This window comes from Myxine glutinosa, chromosome 14 (genome assembly GCF_964187855.1).
Source record: "Myxine glutinosa chromosome 14, kmMyxGlut1.1, whole genome shotgun sequence".
NCBI classification, from domain to species: domain Eukaryota; kingdom Metazoa; phylum Chordata; class Myxini; order Myxiniformes; family Myxinidae; genus Myxine; species Myxine glutinosa.
This window is the reverse complement of record NC_136274.1, coordinates 87,338,116-87,365,373: the sequence shown is the minus strand read 5'-3', so window position 1 is coordinate 87,365,373 and position 27,258 is coordinate 87,338,116. Positions and strand designations below refer to the sequence as shown.

The 27,258-nt window shown below is 47.8% G+C and overlaps 2 protein-coding genes across 8 annotated transcripts in view; one reads left to right on the top strand and one right to left on the bottom strand.

The window, feature by feature from the left end:
• Nucleotides 1-27,258, top strand: part of EXOC1 (exocyst complex component 1) — a 262,527-nt gene that overhangs the window by 195,740 nt on the left and 39,529 nt on the right. For all 6 annotated transcript variants that reach the window (XM_078768589.1, XM_078768584.1, XM_078768585.1 and 3 more), the window contains one exon: nt 482-587. In XM_078768589.1, coding sequence (XP_078624715.1) covers nt 482-587 — 106 coding nt within the window. The remainder of the gene's footprint in view (nt 1-481; nt 588-27,258) is intronic.
• The window catches only part of LOC137439970 (THAP domain-containing protein 2-like), a 234,700-nt gene that overhangs the window by 199,690 nt on the left and 7,752 nt on the right, over nt 1-27,258 (bottom strand). The gene's annotated exons all lie outside the window — the stretch shown is intronic.

Sequence of the window (27,258 nt, the reverse complement as noted above, 5' to 3'; positions counted from 1 at the left end):
CTATTATAATAACTTGTCCGCTGACCGCAGAGGACAGTCCTGAGACATTTATCCACTGACATTTACGTGCATATCTAGAATGGTAAGGGAATTACATTGCGTGTTGCTTGTTTGCTTGTATTCGGTACTGATATCTCCTAGTATGCACCTGCAGTATTATTAATGCCATGCATGCTGGTCTTCCTTCTAGATGCTGTCTGAGATTGATTGAGATTAAACTCAGTTGGAGAAAGAGGTTGTAGACTCTGATTTTTACAACAGTATGCACACATAAACACCCTGGTGATGTCTCTGTGCGAGCCCCATTGTTCTCCTGATTCCTCTTCATTACCTTCCCAGTGAAATTTAGGAGATAAACATGTGGAGTAAATTAAAGTGGTGTTGAACACATGAATGAAGGATCAAATTGGCTTATTCGCCATCAAATGACCTCGTGTATCACAAACGTTTCTATCTGCCCTGCATCTGTTCATATAACCAGGTGTACGCACAGATGCTGAGCAAGCTCTATGAAAAGGAGATTCGTAATTTCCTTGATGCAGCCAAACAGCGGATTCTGACCAGCAGCAAAGAAGGCCGCAGGCTCGGTGAGTTTGACCATTTTTGCTCATGGTGTTGTTATAGGTCTCTTGTCTGATCTTTTGGCTTGATCCGATTTCTGTGTTTTGAGCTGGGGGCTTTTAATTGCCTTGGACAAGAAACTGCTATTCTTAACCAGAGATTTGGGTGTGTCTTCCATTTTTGTTTATTTAAACGGGCAGTATTTTCTTTCACATTCAAAGAGAAACTTAAAATCTTTTCAAAAAGTGCTAATGGCCAGACGAACACATTACTTAGTAGAATGAAAACATTTACTTTGTTAGTTACTTTGCAACCTTAAAATAAATAAATGCATCGCCAAGCAGAAAATGGAAGTTCAGTTAATTTGCTGCAATTTCAGTAGAGCGCAACTTAATTTGCTGCAAAATTAATGATCGTTCCATTGGGATTGAGATCGGTGCACGGTGAAGGCTCAAAGCAGCTTGCTGGGAAAAGGCAGGGTTCATTACTTCCACCACCAAATGTGGGCAGTGGCTATGTTTTCACCTCGATCTCTCTGTCTGTCTGTGAGCAGGATATCTCCAAAAATTATGGATGGATTCGTACGAAATTTGGTGGATAGGTCGGGTGTGTGACGAGGACGAATTGCTTTGATTTTGGGATCCGGATCCGGATATGAGAATTTTTTACGTGATTCTTCACCATTGAGAGATTGGACCAAAAACGATATGCAGTATAGGATTGTATTTCAAAAAGTTGTGAACGGATTTTTACAAAACTTGATGGATGAGTTGGTTAGGTGACGAGATCAAGCCGATTCGATTTCGGTTCATGCACATCCGGCCCATCAGCGGGATTCAAAACGTCAACTGTTGAGCTCGACGAAGGTATGTGTTCTACCAAGCGCCATTCTAGTTTGGTCATGTCTTTGCTCTGCTGTCTCTTCTGCTGAGTTCAGAGCTGCCTTCCATTTCTCAAGTCAGGATTTTGTCCCACGTCCCTCTGACAAGGTCGGAGACAGGGACGTAAAATGAGCTCCGTCCGACCGACCAACCACGTCCGACCATCTGTCCATGTAATTTTGTGTATGCGATTTTTCAGAAACCGTTGAACATTTAACTTTCATATTGCAAATATCTATTCCTCCTGACATTATCTCAACCTGATCAGATCATGCTCATTGGATGAAATCTGTGTGCGTAGCAACCATTTCGGTAATTTGGCTTGTGTGGAATATTGGTGAAGCTCTTCTTGCCTCGTTTGTGGAATGTATTTCCTGCATATTACTTTGTCATGTTGTCATCCTTGTCAATGTTGCTTTCGCTTGCAGTCATGTTAACGGATGATTAACATGCATTGGTTTTACTAGCGTGGATCAGCTCACTTCGCTTGCCTCACCACACGTCGCCACCAGAGGCACGGGCTTATTTTAACTGAGGATAATGGCTGTATCTGAGTTGCTGTGTTGTCATGACATGTACCAATCACAATACAAACATTTATTTTGTACAAATTTATTTGTAATATTGGTGATATTATTTATTTGTTATCTAAAAAGGTCCAAGTGGTTTTAAGCTCTAAATGGTCAAGGGTCCAAGGTGGTCTAATGGGTCTGAAGGTTGTAAGGGGTCTAAAGGGACTTGAGGGGTGTAAAGGTTTAAAGGGTATAGAGGGTGAAGCGATCTAAAGGTGTCTAAGGTATTCCAAGGGTCTTTTTTAAATTTTTGTATTCAAGATCGAGGCTCGTGTAAGAGCTAACATCAATTGCAAAAAATAAAAAACCGACACACAAAACATACAATAAAGGGAGCGGGAGACAAGATAGGGAGAGAGAGGGAAGCACACCAGTACAACAGTAGAGAACAGGGACATCGGGAGATCTGTGGGAGTGGGAGGGCTTGGGGGGGGGGAGGAGGCATAGGAAGGGGTGTGGGGAGTGTGTGGGGAGTGTGTGAGAGGTACAAAACACATGGACACTGCTAGAACTTCCAGGACAGAAGTTGGTATTTCAAAAAAGTGGATCTGGGGTGAATAAATGGGGGTAGAAAAGATCAAGGATTTGGATGGGGGAAGATAAGAGATGGTGGTGAACAGCTGTTTCAAAGACCTGGAGGGAGGAGTGGGATTGAAGAGAGTGAGGGAGTTTGTTGCAGAGGCCGGAGTAAAGAGGAATGAAAGATTGAAGGTGAGCAGAGAGTCTTGATTTTGGCAATTTCACCAGAAGAGGGTTGCTGGCAGATCTTGTGTGACCAGTAGGAATATTTGGTGGACAAAGCACAGACAAAAAGGTCTTGAAGGTAAATGTGGTCTTCAGGATCTTGGGGTCAAATGAGTTGAAAGTGTCTTCTGGGTCTTCAGGGTGTTTTTGGAGTTTTGAGATTTTTGGGGTCTTTTGGGTGTTTTGGTTCTTCGTGGTCTTTTCGATCTTTAAGGTTATTCAAGGTATTTTGGGTCTTCAGGGTCTTTTGGGCCTTTTGGGTCTTTTCGGTCCTCTGGGGCTTTGGAATCTTTGATGTATTTTGGGTGTTTGGGGTATTTTGGGTCTTTGTGGACTTTTATGGTCTCGGTGGTCTTAAGGGTCTTCGGGGACGGAAAAGGTATTCACAGGTCTAAGGGATCTCAGCAGTCCAAATGAACGAAAGGTATATTCCAACAGTATGTAATTAATAGACGTACAGTCATGGACAAAAATATTGGCACCCTTGCACTATTTTCAAATAATGCACCTTTTCTTCCAGAAAATTGTTGAAATAACAATATATTTTGGTGTCCACATTTGTATTTCTTTGGTTTGAAGTGGAACAAAGCTGAAAAATTACTAAATCTTAGCTTATTCCATACAGAAATCCGAAAATGGCCTGGACAATATTATTGGCACCTTCTAGAATTTGTTTCAAATAATTAGATTTCAAGCAGGTGATTCTCCTTTACTTTGGAATTGAACTCACCTGCGGTGAATTGCAGGTACCTCCAATATAAAAAAATCAATTATTCAACCAGTTTGAATAGAGAAAAGGAGTCATTCTGCTGTTTTGTGTCACTGTGTGTACCACAATAAGCATGGAGAAAAGAAAGAAAACCAGAGAATCGTCTGTGGAGGTCAGACACGAGATTTTAGCCAAGCATGGACAATCTCAAGGCTACAAGTCCATCTCCAGAGACCTTGATGTTCCTGTGTTCACCGTACGCAATGTTATCAGGAAGTTTAAGGCCCATGGCACTTTAGCCAACCTCCCTGGACATGGTCGCAAGAGAAGACTTGATCGAAGATTGCAGCGAAGTTCGAATGGTGTAGAAAGCACCTCGATCAACTGTCAAACAGATGCAATCTGACCTTCAGACACAAGGTAAGACAGTTTCAACTCGCACCATCCATCGTCAACTCAATGAAAGGGGATTCTATGGTAGGAGACCCAGGAAGACCCCACTGCTGAGAAAGCCCAACTGGAGTTTTCCAAAACACACCTGAACAAGCCAAAATCCTTCTGGGAGAATGTCCTGTGGACAGATGAGACCAAATTAGAGCTTTTTGGTGAAACACATCATCACCATGTTTACAGAAAACAAAATGAAGCCTTCAAAGAAAAGAACACTTTCCCTGCAGTCAAACATGGAGGAGGTCCAGTGATGTTTTGGGGTCGCTGTGCTGCCTCTGGCACTGAGTACCTTGAATGTGTGCATGGCATCATGAAATCAGGAGATTATCAAGGCATTTTGGAGTGCAATGTTCAACGCGGTGTCAGAATGCTGGGTCTCCGTCGAAGGTCATGGGTCTTACAGCAGGACAATGACCCCAAACACACTTCAAAAAGCAGGAATGGTTCAAGACAAAACGCTGGACTGTTCTGAAGTGGCCAGCAATGAGTCCAGATCTAAATCCCATTGAACACCTGTGGGGAAATCTGAAAACAGCAGTTGGGAGAAGGTACCCTTAAAATCTGGGAGAACTGGAGCAGTTTGCACGAGAAGAGTGGGACAACCTGCCAGTAGAGAGGTGGAGGAAGCTCATTCATGGCTACAGGAAGCGTTTGACTTCAGTTATTTTGTCCAAAGGCTGTGCTACCAAATATTAAGTCTGGGGTGTCAACAATTTTGTCAACGACATTTATTTTTATTTTCTGATTCATATTCATTCATTCATTCATTTCGGTTTATTGAAATAATTAAACACTGGACAAGGCAGTCCGAAGACTGAAATTTATCAAGTTTAATTTGATAATTAAATAGTATTTCATAAAACTTACAAATATATATAAAAATAATAATTATCAAATAAAATTACATTATTATACATATTATGTATGAAAATAAGTGTATGGAATAAACAAACATGCATTAATCAAACAACAATAAAAAGATAACAAATTCCCCCAACAAAATAACCAAAAATAGCAGAAAACTTAAGAAGATCAACAAACAGATATTATGCATGTAATTGATTTTATTCTCCTGCAGAGCATAATTAAGCCTTTCAGTCCAAAAATATGAATTGTTGAATTCTTGTATCTTTGAGTCTTACCTTTGTCTTATCTTTGAGGTAGATCAGGATGTTGAGCATTTCTGAGTTGCATATTATATCGAGACACAGATTGTCGGGTAGGAGGAAGAACGTCACGGTGACGATCACATTTTAGAAGACCAAGTCCAAAATGCAAGAGAAGCTCATTCCTGTGTCCGCTCAACAATTGTAAACCAAAATAACGAAGTTGTTGAGCATAGGACCGAATGGATGGGTACGCAATAAAACAGAGCGCACGTTTCTGGAGTCGTTCAATCTCATCACTCTGAGCCCATGTGATGCCAGAACCCCACACGGGCACCGAACTCCCGCAAAGGGCGAATGTACACTTTGTATATTTCAACAAAATCAGGGGCACTCACATGGAAATTTTTCAAATTACAAAGAACGAAGAGTCGTCGAGCATCACGAGATACCATCTGCTGGATTTGACGATTCCACCCCTGATCAGATTGGATTATAACACCAAGGAGAGTGAGCGATTGAACTCTTTGCAGAGCGATGTTATCAATGACGATGTTTAATTGGGGTGGAACGTTCTGAAGAAAAGATATTTGCATCATCTTACATTTCTCCGGCTTCGGCCACACATCGTTAAGGTAACACCAATCACCAAGTGCATCAACATGGGCTTGCATCGAACTTTGCTGAGTTCTGTTCAACACTTCAACCAGGCTCAAGTCATCCACATATTTCCAACGATATTCTGTTGTGAGTTCTGTTCAACACTTCAACCAGGCTCAAGTCATCCACATATTTCCAACGATATTCTGTTGTTATAGCTGCGTCATTCACCAGAACAAGGAACAAAATTGGTCCTAGTTTCATCCCTTGTGGAACTCCGCAGGAGAGACACAAATGATTTGATGTCTGCCCTTGATAAAGAACCACCGAGGAACGATCGGACAGGAAACTGCACACTGCAGGTAGGATGGAAGCATCAATCCCAAGCTGAATGAGCTTTTCGATTACCTTGGAGTGGTTGACCAGGTCGAAGGCCTTGGTAAAGTCGAAATTACAAATGTTCGCATAATGACCTCGTTGGTCGAAATTACAAATGTTCGCATAATGACCTCGTTGGTCAAGATTTCGATGTATGACATCCAGCATATGGACTAAATAGTGGTTGATAGAATTTCCTTTCATGTTTCCAAACTGTGCAGGATCAATATGAGGTTTAAAATCGACCATCAACCAGTCAGCAATTAAACTCTCAAACACCCCGGGTAAAACAGGTAATTGAGATAGGGCGAAGCTGATCAAATTCAGTAACGCGAGTAGTGTTAGGAATTGCACAAACTGAAGCACATTTCCACTTAACAGGGAAGTTACCATTCTGTAAGAATTTGTTAAATATCTTTGTAACAGGGCCTGAGATTTCCAGTGCAAACTCTTTGAAAAGACGAGTAGGTACATCACTGGGATGAGGAGCCTTAGATGTGTTGAGACGTCCAAGACGAAAATAAACCTCGTGTTGCTGGATTGTTGGTGGAGGCACAGTAGCCGGAAGGTAAGCTGTAAGAGTTGCCAGGTCCAGCGAAGGTAGCATAGCATAGTACAGATACGGGGAAAATGCTTGTTAAGATCATTGGATAGCTGGTGAGATTGGTCAGCAAATGCAAGATTATAGGATTGCTTCTTCATTCCGGTCAATACTCTGATCTGTCTTTGCCATTTTCCAGCCTCTGATCTTTTGAAGTATTTGCCTTTGTTCTGAAAGTAAGATACCTTAGCTTTTCTGATATGACGCTGTACTATATTCCTTAATTGACGATATTGTAGCAGTTGCCGCTGAGCATACACAATCGCCTTACACCTGCCGAAGACGCAACCAGGGAGCGATCACTGCACCGGGCTCGCCCAGACCGCCCGGAGACGCTCAGTCTCGCCTTTCCCGGGCATGTCCAGACTCGCCTTTCCCAGGCTCGCCCAGACCGCCCGGAGACGCCCAGTCTCGCCTTTCCCGGGCATGTCCAGACTTTCCTTTCCCGGGCTCGCCCAGGCCGCCCGGGCACGCCCACTCTCGCCGTGTTTGATTGCATATATATATTGCTGCCCGATAAACAGGCTTTTCAGAGTACCCGAGTTTGGTTTTGCTGAATAAAGAAACTCGGACGAATTCCCGTCTTTTGTCGCGTCAATCCTTTCAACTCGCGTAGGAGCACAGCTCCTTCATTGGTGACCCTGACATGGACACGGCAGTTGCCCTTAAACTGCCTACCTTCTGGGAGGCTCACGCGGCGGTTTGGTTCGCCCAGGCGGACTCCCAGTTTGCCCTGCGAGGCATTACCGCCGACGACACCCGCTTCCACCATGTGGTAGCGGCACTCGGCTCCGCCACCGCGGCCCGCGCCCTGGGCCTCCTCTAGCACCCGCCAGCTGCTGACAAGTATGGCGCGATCAAGACGCTCCTCCTCGACGCATTCGCCCTCACCGGCAGAACGCGCACGGCGCCTGCTCGACCTGCCCGAGCTCGGCGACACGCGCCCGTCCGAGCGAATGGACTACATGCTCTCGCTGCTCGGTGAGCACTCCCCAGATTTTCTTTTCCGAGAGCTGTTCCTCCGCCAGCTGCCTAGCCAGGTACGCTTCGCCCTGGCAGGCACGCAGATCACGGATCCCCGTGCCCTCGCCAGGGAAGCCGACAAGATCTCCTCGGCAGGCCAGCACATCGGGACGGCTACCTGGAGCCCGCCGCCGTCCGAGGCGACGCCCATGGCGCCCGAGCTCCCGGTGCGGTTGGAGGCCGAACTGCCGGTGCAACTGGCGGCCGCCATGCCGCACCGACCGCTTCCAACACGACGGCCGGGGCCTCCACCTGACCAAGCGTGGTGTTATTACCACGCCAGGTTCGGACACGAGGCTCGGACATGCCGACCCCCGTGCACTTTTGGCAAGTCGGGAAACGGCCGGGCTGGCGTTCATTACCAGCCATGAGTGCCGGCCACTCGGGCAACTTGCTTTTCATCAAGGACAAAGCGTCCGGGCGGCGTTTCCTTTGTGACACCGGCGCCCAACTGAGCGTCATACCCGCCTCCGAGCAGGACAGGCAGACCGCCGTTTGCGGCCCCTCCTTGGTCGCTGCCAACGGATCGGCCATCCGCACATTCGGCCCGCGCAACGTCACCCTCTGCTTCGGCAACCAGCGCTTTAATTGGACCTTTGTGACGGCGAGTGTGCCCATGGCTTTGCTAGGCGCCGACTTCCTCTGCGCACACGGGCTGCTGGTCGACGTCAAACGGCGTCGCCTTGTCAACGCCGAGACTTTCAGCTCCCTGGCATGCACGATGAGCAGCTCCGCGCCGACCGAACTAGCATGCGCCCTCCCGGTGGCGAACGAGTTCGCTCGCCTGCTCGCAGAGTTCCCGGCCCTCACGCGGCCGACGTTTTAGGCCGTCGCAGTGAGACATGGTATCGAGCACCACATACCAACTACGGGCCCGCCGGTCTACGCCAGAGCCCGCCGCCTCGACCCGGCCAAGCTCGCCGTGGCAAAAGCCGAGTTCGACGCGTTGGAGCACCTCGGCATCGTGCGGCGCTCCGATAGCGCGTGGGCCTCGCCACTGCACATCGTGCCGAAGCCGGGGGGCGGCTGGCGCCCATGTGGCGACTACCGCCGCCTCAACGACGTTACCACCCCCGACAGGTATCCGGTCCCGCACATCCAGGACTTTTCCGCCCGTTTGGCGGGGCGGCTCATTTTCTCGAAAGTTGACCTAATACGGGGTACCACCAGGTACCTGTCAGGCCGGCCGATGTCCCAAAAACGGCCGTCATCACGCTGTTCGGCCTTTTCGAATTCCTGAGAATGCCGTTTGGCCTCAAGAACGCGGCCCAGGCGTTCCAACGCTTGATGGACGGCGTGCTGCGCGACCTGCCGTTCCTCTTCATCTACCTGGACGACATCCTCGTCGCCAGCACGTCCCGGGCCGAGCACCTCCGAACACTGTTCGGGCGCCTCAGCGAGCACTGCTTAATCGTCAACCCGGCCAAATGCCACTTCGGCACGACGGCCGTTGACTTTTTGGGCCACCACATCACCAGAAACGGGGCCGTGCCGCTGCCAACCAAGGTCGAGGCCATCACCGAGTTCCCGCGTCCCCGCTCCATCAAGGCCCTGCAGGAGTTCCTCGGCATGGTGAATTTCTACCACCGTTTCGTGCCCCGCGCTGCTCAGCTCATGCGGCACCTTTACAAAGCCCTCCGGGGCAAGCCGGCCAAGCATGACGTCGTCTGGTCCGCAGCCATGGACGCGGCATTCACAGGCGCAAAGCTGGCCCTCGCCGACGCAACGCTGCTGGCTCACCCGGTGCTCGACGCTCCCATCGCCATCACTACGGACGCCTCAGACTACGCGGTGGGCGCCATACACAAACAATGGGTGAACGGGGTTTGGCAGCCACTCGCTTTTTTTAGCCGGCAACTCTGGCCGAACGAGCTAAAATATAGCACATTTGACCGCGAGCTCCTCGGTTTATACCTGGCCGTTCGCCATTTCCGCCGCCACCTGGAGGGCCGCCCATTCACGGCTTTCGTCGACCACAAGCCGTTGGTTTACGCAATGGCCAAAGTCATGGAGCCGTGGTCGGCCCGCCAGCAGCGCCACCTCTCCGCCGTGTCGGAATTTACCACGGACATCCGACACGTCGCCGGAAAAGACAACGCCGTGGCCGACTGTCTTTCTCGGGCCAGCGCGAACGTGGTCCACCTCGGCGTGGACTTCGCGCTTATGGCGGCCGACCAGACCACCGACACCACGGTGCAAGCCCTCCGGGCGGCGGACACGGGCCTCCGCCTGGCCGACGTCCCCTTCGCGGACACTGTCCTGCTCTGCGACGTCTCCCAAGGCCAGCCTCGCCCCGTCGCGCCCGTTACCTGGCAGCGCCGCGTTTTCGCCTCCCTCCACGGCCTTTCCCACCCGGGCCGGAAAGCTTCCCAGAAGCTGGTGTCGGCGCGTTTCGTCTGGCACGGACTTCGACGGGACATCCGCGATTGGGCCAACGCCTGCACGGCCTGCCAGCGGGCCAAGGTCCACCGCCACACCCAGGCCCCGCTGGCACCTTTCACCGTGCCCGAACGGCGTTTCGACCACGTCAATGTGGACCTAGTGGGCCCCCTTCCCCCATCACGAGGTTTCACACACCTGCTCACCATGGTGGACAGGACCACCAGCTGGCCGGAGGCCATTCCCCTCGTTTCCACCACCACCGCCGACATGGCGCAGGCTTTCATCGCCACCTGGGTCACCCGCTTCGGCACACCGGCGGCCATCTCATCGGACCGCGGTCCGCAGTTCACCTCCGAGCTGTGGGGCGCGGTCGCCCGCAACCTGGGGTTCAAGCTCCACCGTACCACGGCCTACCACCCTCAAGCCAATGGGTTGTGCGAGCGTTTTCACCGCTCCATGAAGGCCGGCCTTCAGGACGGCGGTTGGGCCGACAGGCTGCCATGGGTCCTTTTGGGCCTTCGCACGGCCCCCAAGGAGGACCTCCAGGCATCCACCACCGAGTTCGTCTATGGCCAGCCGCTACGCGTCCCGGGCGAGTTCGTGCCCGACGCTACCAGTCCCTGGTCCGCAGCTCGCCAGCGCTCGGACCTCCAGGAGGCCGCCCGACGGTTTGCCCCCGTGCCAACGTCCCGCCACGGTGGCCCCCAGTCCTACGTCCCCCCAGCGCTTCGCACAGCGGAGTACGTTTTTGTGCGTCATGACGCACACCGGGGGCCACTCCGGCCGCTGTACGACGGACCCTTCCGGGTCCTGCGACGGGACGACAAGTCTTTCGTCATCGACGCCGGCGGCAGGTCGGACCGGATTTCGGTGGACCGCCTCAAGCCGGCGCACATGGACGTCGACCAACCACCATGGTTGGCCCTTCCTCCGCGGCGAGGCCGCCCCCCGTCCATGGTTCCCCCCGCTCGACCACCACACCGGACCCCCCCCCCTCCCCACGACCCTCCAGGGGTCGCTTCGGCCGGGTCATCAGGACCCCCCTTAAATTGACCCTGCCGGTGCAAGTCGATTCTGGGGGGGCGCGTGTAGCGGTTGCCGCTGAGCATACACAATCGCCTTACACCTGCCGAAGACGCAACCAGGGAGCGATCACTGCACCGGGCTCGCCCAGACCGCCCGGAGACGCTCAGTCTCGCCTTTCCTGGGCATGTCCAGACTCGCCTTTCCCAGGCTCGCCCAGACCGCCCGGAGACGCCCAGTCTCGCCTTTCCCGGGCATGTCCAGACTTGCCTTTCCCGGGCTCGCCCAGATCGCCCGGAGACGCTCAGTCTTGCCTTTCCCGGGCATGTCCAGACTTGCCTTTCCCGGGCTCGCCCAGGCCGCCCGGGCACGCCCACTCTCGCCGTGTTTGATTGCATATATATATTGCTGCCCGATAAACGGGCTTTTCAGAGTACCCGAGTTTGGTTTTGCTGAATAAAGAAACTTGGACGAATTCCCGTCTTTTGTCGCGTCAATCCTTTCAACTCGCGTAGGAGCACAGCTCCTTCAATATCGAACAAAATCACCAATATCATGATTTAAAAGGATACTAGCTTATAACACCCGTCACTTCGCTGGCGGGAACACCAATCTTTGCGTAATTGAAAAAAAAAAAGGTTGTTGTTGTTTGGTATTAAAAAAGACATTAAATGAAAGAAATGAGGAAAAATGTGATTTGTTTGATTTGGATTCGTGGATATTTGTGGAGATTTGGAATCGACGTGGTGGATAAAACATGTTTGTACGGAAAGGGATAAGTGATTGTTTACTTCCTTAGAGTGGTTTCATTTAAATCCGATCTCAAGTTAACAAAGAAGGATTCCTGGGCGATCCTGCTCTCCGTGCAGTGACGTTTTTTTTGTTTTTTTTTATGTCACGTTTAAAAATATAAATATTTGTTATGGATATCGCCCCAGACAAGGCATACAGCCACTCCAGGTAAGGGGCTAAGGGAAAGTTAGAAAAATATAAGGATGAAGCAAAACAAAATAAAAATAAATTTAAAAAACAAGAAAACATCCAAGACACCGGAAGTAGCAGACCGGAAGAAAGAGAAGTACCAAAAGACACCGGAAGTAGCAGAGGTCAGGTAAAATGTGATTAAACCTCAAAGATGTGGGAAGTATGAATTGACATTCCTCTTAAAGCAGAGTAAATTGTAGGATAATGGGAAACATGTTGTAGATAGTGAATTCCAGAGCGAGACAGCATGAGGGATAAAACTACCTGCATAGTCTTTTGCTCTGCACTTTGGATCAGCTACACTGCTGCAGTCACGTGAAAAAGTAAGTACACCCCATGTAAAGTTTTGACTTTTTCAACATATTTCAACATCCAGCTATTTGATCTTCATTTCACAATATTGATAGATAAAGGTGATATAACATAACAAATATCATGAAACATTTACATTTTGTAGTCCATTGTATAATTTAAATAAACATAAATGCAAATTTCGCATGTGGAAAAAGTAAGTACACCCTTGGGTGGTCCACAATTATTATTATTTTTTTTTTTGAAATGTCATGTTCTCTCCCTCCAGAACTGTTCCAATGCCTAAAAAAAACTGCTGGTGAAATAAAAATGAAATTGAATAATATTTATGGGTAGCTCATGGTCATCAAAGTTTCCCCATATGGTCTTACACTCACGTCTTACAATACCATGGACACTGAAACAGTTTCTGATTGTCGCATACTTTTACAGGAATTTTAAGTTGAGTTATGAATACCCTGCATGCCTTGTTGATGTTTTATGAAGGAAAATATGCTTTGAGGGGTCTATGCAGTATGCATTGCACCCTGTAGAGGAGGCTGGCCGGAGCATGTGTGTTAATTGAACAAGGACTGGGCACCGAACTGCTATTTCTTGTGTCTCGCCACCACATACTTGAAATTGTGATTGGAGCAGTGTTTGTGAGCTGCATGGGGCCCTCCTCTGGACCAGAGATCTTAATCTTCAAACGATTCCAGGCTCGCTGGGAATTTCTGAATCAGGATAACTTTGATAATGCAACCACAGATTAATTGGTTAGTGAATCCCTTCCTGATATCAAGGATGATGTTCTGCTTTTCGTTGGGAGTCAGCTTGCTGAAATCCAGCCAAGAGATGATTATTGGGAATTATTTGAACTGTGTGTAATCTTTCTGGGTGGAGTTCCTGCAAAAGGAGTCCGGTTCGTGGCCCCAGGACCCATGCACCATGCCCGTTGGATGTCAAAGGTCATCTATAGCCTGAAGGTTTGGATGTTCAGAAGTCAGTTCAAACAAACTAGCAAAGAGAAGAAAGGACTGAGAGACATTGCCATCTTCACCATCCGTATTTACATCAGAGCATGGATGACAGCTCCTCTTGCGGCTTCTGCCCCAAACAGTGATTTGCTTCTTCTAAAATCTCTGGTGCAGTACAAAGATGTAAACCAAGCAATTTTGAAGGCAGCAACCATGAAACTAGCAGGCCATCTGTGGTACTTATCAGAGGACCTGATTGGTCTTGCATTTTTTGACAAGAATGTGCCTGCAGCAGTGAAACAACAAATGATCCTCACACTGGAGAATGAAGGACAAGAAGATCCTCCGAAGCGCATCCAAGTTGATCTGGGAAATATTCAGGAAAGTGGTTTGGAAGACTTTGTTACACAGAAATCCTGCATGCTTTTTGAAAAGATGGACCTTCCTGACAGTTTTCTGGAAGCAGACCCAGAGACTTAGGAAGACCGAGACGACTTTAAAGCAGCGTGTGAGACTGTGAAGGCCATGAAAGTGGTAAATCACCATGCGGAACGAGGAGTTGCACTAATTCAGGAGTTCAGTGGACTGCTGACACATGAATTTTTTTTTATTTTTTTTTGTATACTCAATCGAGGCTCGTGAAAGAGCTAACATTTACTTCACAAACAAATCAACCAGACAAACAAAATATATAAAAAGAGGGAGCGGAAAACAAGATGGGGAGGGAAGGGGAAGCACACAAACACAACATTTGAGAGCAGGGAGATGTGTGGAAGGGAGAGGGCTTGGGGGGAGGAGGTGTGGGAATGGGGGGGGGGGGGGGAGGGAGAAGTATAAAACACAGGAACACCAAGGACTTCCAGGACAGAGGTTGGTATTTCAAAAAAGTGGAATTGGGGTGAAATTAGTGGGGGTAGAAAAGATCAAGGTTTTGGATGGGGGAAGATAAGAGATGGTGGTGAACAGCTGTTTTAAAGACCTGGAGGGTGGAGTGGGATTGAAGAGAGTGAGGGAGTTTGTTCCAGAGGCGGGAGAAAAGAGGAATGAAGGAGTGAAGGTGAGCAGAGAGTCTTGATTTTGGCAGTTTGACCATAAGAGGGTTGCAGGCAGATCTTGTGCGACCTGTAGGAATATTTGCGGGACAGAGCCCAGAGAGAGCTGGGGGGGCAAGGCCAGAGAGGAGTCGGTAGAAGACGGAAAGACCACCAACCTGCCTGCGGTGAGTGAGTGAGAGGCCCTTGGAGTTAGCTTCATCGCGGGAGATTCCAATGATTCTGAATGCTTTGCTTTCAACAGCGTGAAGACGAGCTAGGTGTGAGGCAGGAGCACCAGACCAGAGGGGAGAGCAGTATTCCATTGAGCTGCGGATGAAAGCCTTGTATGTGGTGAGGAGCTCAGGTGTGCCAAGGAAGGACTTCGCACGACGGAGGATGCCCAGTCGGCGACTGGCTTTGGAGGCCAGATTTGAAATGTGGTTTTCCCAGGAAAGATCATGGCAGATAGTGAGACCCAAAAGCTTGAGTGACAGAACTTCTTGGAGAGGATTATTCAGAAAATGGATGGGAGGGTTGTCCAGTCGGTCTTTTCGGAGAGACATCGTAAGAGTGTGAGATTTGTCAGGATTGAAAGACATGTTCCACTTGTTTGCCCAGTCTGTGATTTTGTCCAGGTCTGCAGAGAGTGAGGAGGCTGCAGACTGCCGATCTGAGGGATGAAGAATGGAGCGACAGAGAGTAGAGTCATCAGCAAAGAGATACAGAGGATTTTCAAGAGAGTCAGAGAGATCATTGATGAAGACCAGAAAAAGCACAGGGCCAAGAACACTGCCTTGGGGAACTCCAGCCTGAACAGGAAGAGGAGATGAGAGAAACCCATTCAGGGCCACACGTTGACTACGACTAGAGAGAAAGTCCGCCAGCCATGCGTGGAGATTTCCATGGATACGAAAGGAGGAGAGTTTGGTGAGCAGAGCGGGGTGCCAGACCGTATCGAAGGCACGTGATATGTCAAGGGAGACTGCTCTAATTTCCTGTTTGGCATTGAGGACCTCCATCCATTGTTGAGAAAGCAGAAGCAGCATGTCCAGAGTAGAGTGTCCAGGTCTGAAACCAAATTGATGATCAGAGATCAAGCCATTGGAGAAGAGGAAAGATTTCATATCTGAAGCAATGATGGATTCCATGACTTTGCTGATAATTGGGAGAAGGCTGATTGGTCTGTAGTTGCTGGGATCTGTTTTTGCACCTTTTTTGTGCAAAGCGGTGATGTTGGCAGATTTCCAAGCAGATGGAAGATGACCTTGAGCAAAAGAGAGGGTGAAGAGAACAGAGAGAGGGAGTGAAAGAGCGGAAGAACAGGATTTTAGGACCCGTGGGCTGATGCCATCAGGTCCAGTTGCAGAATCCGAGTCGAGGGTTGACAGAAACTTTTCCACCTTGTCAGGAGGAAAGGACACGGAGTCCAGGAGCAGCTGGGTACGACTGGGTATGGTGGGTACAGAGAGGGATGGGTTTGGGACACAAGATTTCATCCGCAGCTCAATGGAATACTGCTCTCCCCTCTGGGCTGGTGCTCCTGCCTCACACCTAGCTCATCTTCACGCTGTTGAAAGCAAAGCATTCAGAATCATTGGAATCTCCCGCGATGAAGCTAACTCCAAGGGCCTTTCACTCACTCACCGCAGGCAGGTTGGTGGTCTTTCCGTCTTCTACCGACTCCTCTCTGGCCTTGCCCCCCCAGCTCTCTCTGGGCTCTGTCCCGCAAATATTCCTACAGGTCGCACAAGATCTGCCTGCAACCCTCTTATGGTTAAACTGCCAAAATCAAGACTCTCTGCTCACCTTCGCTCCTTCATTCCTCTTTTCTCCCACCTCTGGAACAAACTCCCTCACTCTCTTCAATCCCACTCCACCCTCCATGTCTTTAAAACAGCTGTTCACCACCATCTCTTATCTTCCCCCATCCAAAACCTTGATCTTTTCTATCCCCGATAATTTCACCCCAATTCCACTTTTTGAAATACCAACTTCTGACCTGGAAGTCCTTGGTGTCCTTTTGTTTTATACTTCTCCCACTCCCCACCCCCCCCCCCCCCCCCCCACCCCTTCCCACGCCTCCTCCCCCCGAGCCCTCTCCCTCCCACACATCTCCCTGCTCTCAAATGTTGTGTGCTCTCAAGTGTTTGTGTGCTTCCCATTCTCTTGTCTTCCGCTCCCTCTTTTTATATATTTTGTTTGTCTGGTTGATTTGTTTGTGAAGTAAATGTCAGCTCTTTCACGAGCCTCGATTCAGTATACAAAAAAAAACAAAAAAAAAAAAAACGATTTAGAGGCAAACACAGAGTTGAGGCATTCAGCTTTTTCACGTGCGGAGTCAGCCATGTGGCCATTTGAGGTGAGGGAGGGGATGGAGGGGGAACAAACACCAGAAACAGATTTGACCAGACGCCACCAGGATTTGGAAGAGGGAAACAGATAAGAGAGTTCGGTCCTGAGAATGGAGAGATATTGTTTCCTGGCTCTCCTGAGGGTGGACACACACTTGTTTCGGGCTTTGTGAAAGGAAATGAGATTTCCTTCCGTTGGATTTGCTTTCCAGGAGACGAAAGCGAGTTGTTTCTGGGCAATAGCTTCACCACAAGATTCCGTGTACCATGGACGGGAGGAAGGGTATGACAACAGAAGACAAGATGGGATAAATCTGTGCATGAGAGAGAGCAGTTTGCTTTGGAAGAATTCGCAGGAAGAATTTATGCCAGAGGCAGTAGAGATGGGAGACCAGTCCAGATGATTGATGGCTGCTTGAAGACCGTGCCAGTTGGCCTGAGTGAAATGCCAGACTCGTCGACGCTGAGGAGGCTCTCTGAGAATGGTCAGAGAGATGTCCACTTTAACAAGCACATGATCAGAAGAGCTGATTGGAGCAGAAGATGAGCAGCAGACATTTTCAGGGAAGTTAGTCATAACCAAGTCCAGAAGAGAAGACACTCCGTTGACTGAAATCCGGGTCGGGAAATTGACAGATTGTGTCAGTCCCAGTGAGTCACAGAAGTCCTTTGCTGAAGAGCCATGGCTGGTGAGAGAGGTACCCACACCCAGCCAACTGGCATGGTGACAGTTGTAATCACCACATATGAGGAAGAGAGAATGAATGAGGATGATAAAGATCAATTTCAGTTCCTGCTGCAGGTTGTGCAGGAACACAGGAAAACATTCCCTGACAGCAACAAGAAGAGCCGAACTGGAAAAGACTGAATAACCAGCTGGTAGATGTGTTTAGAATTTGTATGTACTATATGTGTAATTTGTGTATTGCGTTACATACCAATTTCACCTGTATAGTGTATCTATATAATTATAAAATTGAAATCTTGCGTGTTTGTGTGTAACATTCGATCGGTCCGGGGGCGTGGCTTACCCCTTTGAGAGAGTAGTAATATCCACCATTTTATTAACTCGCATAGCTTTGAGGCCTGTTTTGTAGGCCTGTGGTGTCTTGCTCTCTCTCTCAGTTTTATTTCAAATCAAATTCGATATATCATTTCATTTTTCACAGTCGCTAACATAGTTTTAGACTCGGTTGAAAAAAAACGGGAAGAAAATCCGATGAAAGTTTCCGTTTATAGAACGAAATGAATTCTGAAAGGCTTGTATCTTCAAGGCCATTGAGTCTGTCTCACGCCTTTATCTTCAATCTAAGTCGCCATCTGATTTCATTTTTATCGATGGTTTTAGACTCGGTAAAAGAAATAATTGAGAACATTCACGCACACACGGGAAATTGCAGAGATATATTTTAAAAATCGCGCCACGTTGATATACGAAAATACACCGCCTAAAATAACAGGCATACAGTATATATCTTCGTTATTTCATTCAACATTATTACCCGGAAGTAAAATATGTTTCAGGAAATTACCGAGAGATATTTCTTCGATTTTTTTAATTATTTATATGCGCATACACTTTAAATAGGTTTATTTGAAATCTTTAATTTTCACAATGTAATTTATTTGTCATTTGATGATCGGCAAAACGATAGCACAAACACAATACTATTTGCAGGAAGAATGTCGTATCAACCCTCCGACGGCGCTACGGACGCGGACAACGAATCACACCCCACGTCTATGGACACGAATAGCAACATCCGCACGAATCAGTCATCAATGATTTTCATTGACGCGCCTGGAGGCACAGGGAAGACGTTTCTTATTAACCTGATTCTCTCTAAAGTGAGAGCGAGTGGAGAAGTTGCCCTTGCGGTGGCCTCATCTGGCATAGCTGCTACCCTCATGCCTGGTGGAAGAACAGCGCACTCAAGGTTCCAAATCCCTCTGACACTGAGGGAAGATGGCGTATGCAACATCGATAAAAATTCCACTATCGCAGACCTCTTTCGAAGTACAAAACTCATCGTGTGGGATGAGTGTCCTATGATCAGGAGAGAGAGTTTCGAGGCTGTGGATCGCACGTTGCGTGATGTATGTGACAAAGACGAGCCTTTTGGAGGGAACTTGACGATATGCTGTGGTGATTTCCGTCAACTTCTTCCCGTGGTGAAAAGAGGGTGTGATGCTGACGTTGAGAATGCGTGCATAAAGAAGTCCTACTTATGGCAGAGCTTTGGAATGTTTCACTTGAGAACTAATATGCGACTGACCGACGGAAGTGGGCAGTTTTCAAGATTTTTGCTCGACATCGGCGAGGATAGAATCGAGGAAAATGCGGATGATGAGATAGATTTGCCAGAGGATATACTGCTGACAGCGAGTGGGCTCGATGAGTGCATCGATACCATATATCCATCATTCGCCAATCCGATGGAGGTTTTTTCAGCAAGGTCTATATTAGTGCCCCTCAACGATATGATGCGAAACATCAATTCAAGATGCATCACAAGGTTCCCTGGTGCTAGCAAGGAGTATGCTGCGTTCAACAGTGTGACTGAGGGTACTGATGCGACGCACTTCCCAACGGAATTCCTAGATTCCGTTGAAGTCTCGGGATGCCGCCGCACAACCTCGAGCTCAAAAAAGGATCCCCTATCATTTTGATGCGGAACTTGGACCCTCTGAAACTTTGCAACGGGACGCGCATGATTGTTGAGGACATGCTTCGAAATATTATAGTTGCGAGGATCATAAGTTCAACGTTTGAAGGCGAAACTGTAATGCTCCCTCGGATCCGACTAAATCTGTCGGAAGCTGAGGATATCCCTTTGCAGCGCTGCCAGTTCCCCATACAATCCTGCTTCGCAATGACGATCCATAAGGCGCAAGGGCAAACTATGGAGAATGTGCTGGTCTACCTGGAGAAACCGGTCTTCCAGCATGGTCAGCTGTATGTGGCGCTCAGTCGAGGGAAGAGGAAAGAGAACCTGTGAGTTTATGTAAATGGAGGATCGTCGACAAAGAACATCGTCATCAGAAGTGTCCTCTGACAACAAAATCGTGGTAGTCCATGGGTCGCGTGTTTTTTTCTAAAAAAAATTAAAAAAATAAAACGTGATCAGAGATAAGGGCCGAAATCACGTGTCACAGGTAAGTGATTTAGAACGCTGGAGAGGTGAGCCTTATGGCTTGCTGGCCCAAATAATCTCCCTGATGATGTCCAGCGTTCGCTTTAGTTCTATTCTCATATCTATTCAAACTGACAGTGACCCAACGGGTCATGGGTCGTCTAGTAGACTATATATACTGAAATTTCAAGTTAGTTGAGCTACCTCTAAATATTAAAATAGATCCTTAAAACTTCACATAGTGTTTTTATGACAAAAGGAACAATTATGGATGGTGAGAACATTAAAAAGTTGTTACAATTTTTTTCTCATATTATTCTGGACCACCCAAGTACACCCCTGTCGGAAAGTTGAAGCTCAACCGAAGGTGGACCTTGCAACATGACAATGACCCTAAACATACCAGTAAATCCACCAAGGAATGGCTGAAAAGAAAGAAATGGAGGGTTCTGGAATGGCCAAGTCAAAGCCCAGATCTAAATCCCATCGTGATGTTGTGGGGGGATTTGAAACGAGCTGTGCATGCAAGAAACCCCTCAAACATCGCACAGCTGAAAGAATTCTGCATGGAGGAGTGGGCAAAAATTTCTCCCAGTCGATGTCAGAGACTGGAAGACAGTTATAAGAAATGCCGACTTGAGGTTGTTTCTGCCAAAGGGGGCAATACCACCGATTAGAGCCAAGGGTGTACTTACTTTTTCCACAGAAGGAAATGGCATCTCTGTAAATTTTTTGTTGAATAAATTATTGCAAAGTCAATTTTTCATTGTTTTTTGTTCAATTAGATCACCTTTATCTATAGATACTGTTTAACTGAAGATCAAATATTGATATGTCCACATATATTAAAAAGATAAAAAACATTTCATGGGGTGTACTGACTTTTTCCACATGCGAATTTTGCATTTGTTTACTTAAATTATACAATGGACTACAATAGTAAATGTTTCATGATATTTGTTATATTATATCACCTTTATCTATCAATATTGTTGAAATGAAGATCAAATAGCTGTATGTTCAAATATGTTGGAAAAGTCAAAACTTTACATGGGGTGTACTTACTTTTTCACATGACTGTGTAGTGTATGGATGACCGGAGATGGCAAACCGAGTGTTACGTCCAAACACTCGTATGGGAGGAACTAAGTTAGAATGTCCAACGGAACATTTTCCATGAAAATATCTGTAGAACAACCCAAGAGTGGCAATCGACCGACTTACGGTGAGAGAGTAGTTTAAGAGTTGCGCCCATCTCCATACCAACCAGGTTGACTATGCATTTCAGGAGCCGATCAAGTAAAGATAAGTGGCAGGCCGATGCTCCAGCCCAAATGTGACAACACTTCTCCATGAGGGTTCTATAGTTGCCTTATACAGGTACAAAATGACCTCAGGAGGTAAATACCTCTGCGATCAATAAAGACAACCAACTCGCATGGAAGCACTCTTAGCAATGTACTTATCCCAACGGAGGTTTTTTTTTTTTTTTTTTTTCCGTTAATGCAAGATCGAGGCTCGTGAAAGAGCTAACATTAATCATACAAAAAGTCAAACCGACACACAAAACACAAAAAATAAGGGGAGCGGCAGACGATGGGGAGAGAGGGGGAGTGACACAAACACAACATTTGAGAGCAGGGACAACGGGAGAAATGTGGGAGTGGGAGGGCTTTCGGGGAGGTGGGAGAGGTATAAAACATATGAACACTGCAAGGACTTCCAGGAAAGAAGTTGGAATATCAAAAAAAATAAAAAAAATAAAGTATCTGGGGTGAATTAGCGGGGGTAGAAAAGATAAAGATTTTGGATGGGGGAAGATAAGAGATGGTGATGAACAGCTGTTTTAAAGACCTGGAGGGAGGAGTGGGATTGAAGGGAGTGGGGGAGTTTGTTCCAGAGGTGGGAGAAAAGGGGAATGAAAGAGTGAAGGTGAGCAGAGAGCCTAGATTTTGGCAGTTTAACCATAAGAGGGTTGCACGCAGATCTTGTGCGACCTGAAGGAATATTGGGGGGACAGAGCACACAGAGAGCTGGGGGAGCAAGGCCGGAGAGGAGTTGGTAGAAGACAGAAAGACCACCAACCTGCCTGCGGTGAGTGAATGAAAGGCCCTCGGAGTTAACTTCATCGCAGGAGATTCCAATGATTATGAAAGCTTTGGTTTCAAAAGCGTGAAGCCGAGCTCGGAGTGAGGCAGGAGCACCAGCCCAGAGGGGGGAACAGTATTCCATTGAGCTGCGGATGAAAGCCTTGTATGTGGTGAGGAGCTCAGGTGTGCCAAGGAAGGACTTCGCATGACGGAGGATGCCCAGTCGGCGACTGGCTTTGTAGGCCAGCTTGGAAATGTGGTTTTCCCAAGAAAGATCATGGCTGATAGTGAGACCCAAAAGCTTGAGTGACAGAACTTCTTGGAGAGGATTGTTGAGAAAGTAGATGGGGGGGGGTTTTCCAGTCGGTCCTTTCGGAGAGACATTGTAAGAGTGTGCAATTTGTCAGGATTGAAAGACAAGTTCCACTTGTTTGACCAGTCTGATTTTTTTTCCAGGTCTGCAGAGATTGAGGAGGCTGTAGACTGCCGATCTGAGGGATGAGGAATGGAGCGGCAGATAGTGGAGTCATCAGCAAAGAGATAGAGAGGATTTTCCAGAGAGTCGGAGAGATCATTGATGAAGACCAGAAATAGCACAGGGCCCAGAACACTACCTTGGGGAACTCCAGCCAGAACAGGAAGGGGAGATGAGTGAAATCCATTCAGGGCCACACGTTGCCTTCGACCAGAGAGGACGTCCGCAAGCCATGGGTGGAGATTTCCATGGATACCATAGGAGGAGAGTTTGGTGAGCAGAGTGGGGTGCCAGACCGTATCGAAGGCATGTGATATGTCAAGTCTCTGATTTCCTGTTTGGCATTGAGGACCTCCATCCATTGTTGAGACAGCAGAAGCAACATGTCCAGAGTAGAATGACCAGGTCTGAAACCAAATTGATGATCAGAGATCAAGCCATTGGAGAAGAGGAAAGATTTCATATCTGAAGCAATGATGGATTCCATGACTTTGCTGATAATTGGGAGAAGGCTGATTGGTCTGTAGTTGCTGGGATCTGTTTTGCACCTTTTTGTGTAAAGCGGTAATGTTTGCTGATTTCCAACATGCTGGCAGATGACCTTGAGCAAAAGAGAGGGTGAAAAGAACAGAGAGAGGGTGAGATAGAGCGGCAGAGCAGGATTTTAGGACCCGTGGGCTGATGCCGTCTGGTCCAGTTGCAGAATCAGAGTCGTGGTTTGACAGAAACTTCTCCACCTTGTCAGGAGAGAAGGACACAGAGTCCAGGAGCAGATGGGTTCGACTGGGAAAGGTGGGAACAGAGAGAGATGGGTTTGGGACGCAAGATTTTGAGGCAAACACAGAGTTGAGGCATTCGGCTTTGTCACGTGCGGTGTCAACTGTGTAGCCATTTGAGGTCAGGGAGGGGATGGAGGGGGAACAAACACCAGAAATGGATTTGACCAGACGCCACCAGGATTTGGAGGAAGGAGACAGGTTTGAGAGTTCAATTGAGTCTTTGAGAGTGCTTCCTGGCACTCCTGAGGGTAGACACACACTTGTTCCGAGCTTGGTGGAAGGAACTGAGATTGCCTTCAGTTGGATTTGCCTTCCAAGAGGCAAAGGCAAGTTGTTTCAGGGCAACTGCCTCACCACAAGATTCAGTGTACCATGGATGGGAGGAAGGGTAAGACAACTGAAGACGAGATGGGATAAATCTGTGCATGAGAGAGAGCAGTTTGCTTTTGAAGAATTCCCAGGAAGAATTTATGTCAGAGGCAGTAGAGATGATAGACCAGTCCAGATGATTGATGGCTGTTTGCAGACCGTGCCAGTCAGCCTGAGTGAAGTGCCAGACTTGTCGGCGCTGAGGAGGCTCTCTGAGAATGGCCAGAGAAATGTCCACTTTAACAAGCACGTGATCAGAAGAACCGATTGGAGCAGAAGAAGAGCAGCAGACATTTGCAGGGAAGTTAGTCATAACCAAGTCCAGAAGAGAAGATACTCCATTGACTGAGATCTGGGTCGGGAATTTGACAGATTGTGTCAGTCCCAATGAGTCGCAGAAGTCCTTTGCTGAGGTGCCATGGCTGGTGAAAGATGAACCCACACCCAGCCAGCTGGCATGATGACAGTTGAAGTCGCCACATATGAGGAAGAGAGAGTTTGGATGAGTGGATAGAAGTTGGTCCATGTTGTCCGACAGCGAAATGTAAATGGTGTCATCACTGTTTGGAGGACGGTACAGAACACATAAGAACAAAAGGTGTGAGCGGAGAGGAAGCCGTAGCCAGAGGTACTCCTGGGGGTGGGGTGGAGAGAGGGCAGTGCAAGGAGAGTGAGGAAGAGTTTTTGATAAAGATAGCCACCCCACCACCAGGACGAGGCTCAGGTCTATCATACCGGAGGAGGGAGTAACCAGAAAGAGATATTAAGGAATCAGAGACATCTTGAAGGAGGAAGGTTTTTGTTAAGCAGATCAAGTCTTGATTGTCAGAAGCGACCTGAATGGAGAGATCAATCAGGTTTGAGCGAAGGCTCCAGTTGTTTGAGGTCCATACCGTTAATGAGGAGATAGGGGGAGAATCGGGTGCAGGACAGAGGAGGGGAGGGGTAGGGTCAGATGAAGGATGAGAGGGGGAGGTAGGAAGAGCAGTTGACGGTGTGGCAGAGATTACAGAAGAGTTACAAGAAAGGGAAGGATGAGGAGGACGAAAGGTTTGATGTTGATGGGATGAGGCACAGTGAGGGGTTGTTTGAGGGGGTGCAGAGGAAGGTCGAAGGTTGGGGGAGGTGGAGGTATGCGATAGAAGGGAGACTAAGTGGGGAGGAGGCAGCTTTGAGAAGGAGATGGGAGGAGGGAGAATTTGGGAGGGATGGTTGGGGGGTCGATTTGAAGGGGAGGGGTAGGGGTGGAATTTTGAATGGGAGGGTCAAGGGGGCAGTTTAGGAGGGGAAGGGCAAGGGGGGAGTTTAGGAGTAGAGCGGCAAGGGGGGAGTTTTGGAAGGGAGGGGCAAGGGGGGAGATTTGGAGGGGAGGGGCAAGGGGGTAGATTTATAGGGGAGGGGCAAAGGGGGAGTTTAGGAGGGGAGGGGCAAGGGGGGAGTTTCGGAGGGGAGAGGCAAGGGGGGACATTTGGAGGGGAGGGGCTAGGGTGGACATTTGGAGGGGAGATTAGAAAGTGGATGATTAATGAAAGATGAACATTTATAACAAATTGGATTTGTTGTGATTTTCAAGTTAGCGATCCGTTTCAGAACGATGGAGGAGGGGTGGAATGAATGAGAATTTAGAGCATGTAGTGAGAAAGAATTATAAGACATTGAATATTTTTTTGAAATGGAATGAGTTGAAGAGGAAATTGAAAGGAGCCTTTTAAATAGGAAGAAAAACAGCGTGTTGTAATAAAACACTGAAGGGGAAAGTTTAAACATATTTAAACAGAACCGTGAAGAACAATCTTATATTCACAAAAATACCAATGGGGAGAGGGAGCCGAGAGGGACACCATGAGTCACTTGAACAGGGCAGAAGGTGGAAGGCAAGGGGATAATGGGGGTGGGGCGGGACAGCGCACATGGACAGAGGCGCACGATGGAACAAAAGCACACGAGGAGAAAGGGAGATAAGTATTTTTTTTATTTTTTTTTAGGGGGGGGGGGGTGGGGGTCGTTACAATGTTAGACAAAGAGTAGATGTTTGGTGAAGTTTGGGGGAGAAGGGAAAATCCAAAAACCTAGCAAAACAGCGAAGGAAGGAACAACCTTTGACGGGGGAAGCCTGAGGCTGCAAGGCCTCATTCGCGACGCGGCAAACAAACGACTAATTTATGAAAGATAAACACCGAGAAACTTCCAAGGGGCACACTATATGTTCACACACCGAAAGATAAATACAGTTTCGACAAAATACAATTGTGAACAGACTTAACTTTGAAAACGTGGAGACAATGTGGAGCTTCGAAAATCCCTGCCGTCGTCTCCAAGATCTCGCGAGATCAAATTGATGTGCAGACCGAATAAATGGTTCGAATAAATGTCCAGACCAAGAAGACGAAGCTCCAATGATTGTTAGGGTTGAAGATCCCATGTGCGCAGAAGGGAAAGACCTGTTTCTAAAACGAGATATGGACAACAGTTTAGTTTTCTTTGCATTGAAGGTTACCAGCCAGTCGTTCCTCCACTTCAACACATTCTCCAAATCATTGTCCAGAGAAACTCCAACCTCATTATGAGTGGTGTTGAGTGAATCCGCAGATGTACAGTCGAGTGAGGAATCATCAGTATACATAGGTAGCCGAGACAGAACATTATCAGGAAGATCATTGATATAAACAAGGAACAATGTGGGACCAAGGGCAGAACTCTGTGGAACACCAGAATTCATGGAGCAAGTGGGAGAAGATTGGCCCTCAAGTACCACCTTCATCTTGCGATTTGTAAGGAAAGCTGAAATGATTGAAGGCATCACTCCAGATTCATTCCAGTATGAATGAGATGCTGGAGGAGGGTCAGGACTACGCAGTGATGCTGTATTGCTGGAGGTCATGTTCTCGAGCCATTCCTCAGGTAAAGTTTGCTTTATGCAAAAGCTCAAACCTACATTCCACTGAGTTTTTATTATTGTTATTAATATTATTGCTTAGCCTGGTGTTGGCTTAGCGGTTAGGGTGCCGGCTTGGGATCCTAGGATCCTGGGTTCGAATCCCGGTCGATCGCTGAATTAACGCCAGGGGGGTTGACTCAGCCTGTCATCCTTCCGAGGTCGGCAAATTGAGTACCAGCTTGCTGGGATGAATGATCACGGTGAGTACCCTGGTTAGAATAGGTGCACCGTATCCCTGCGCATCGTAAGAGGTGACCAAGGGTTGGCGTCAGGAAGGGCATCCGGCCATAAAAACATTGCCTCAAACAGGGAACCATGATTGTCATGGGGCCCGCAAGGCTAACCCCTGCTCTAGCGGGGAAAAGCCTCAAAACGATCATTCATTCATTCATTCATTCACTCACTCCAGATAAACCATATTACTGAAGCTTGTGGAGCAAACTCTTGTGCCAAACTTTATCAAAGGCTTTTGAGAGATACAAAGCAACTAATCGAGCTTCACCCTTGAGCTTCAATGCCCTGTTGATATGATCCCTAATTAAGGATAGCAGATCACCAGTAGAGCGAGAATAGCAAAAGCCATACTGACAGTGAGAAGTTCATTGTCCTCCAGATGGCAGAGAAGTTGTTAATTGATGAAGAATTAAAATACCTTACTTATTACAGGAAGCAGGCTGATGGGGCGATAGTTACTTGGTTCAGAATGCTCACCGGTACCCTTGAAAACAGGGACAACAGAAGCCACTTTCCATGATGAAGGAAACACTGAAGCAGAGAAGCACATGTTGAATAGCTTGGCAAGAATC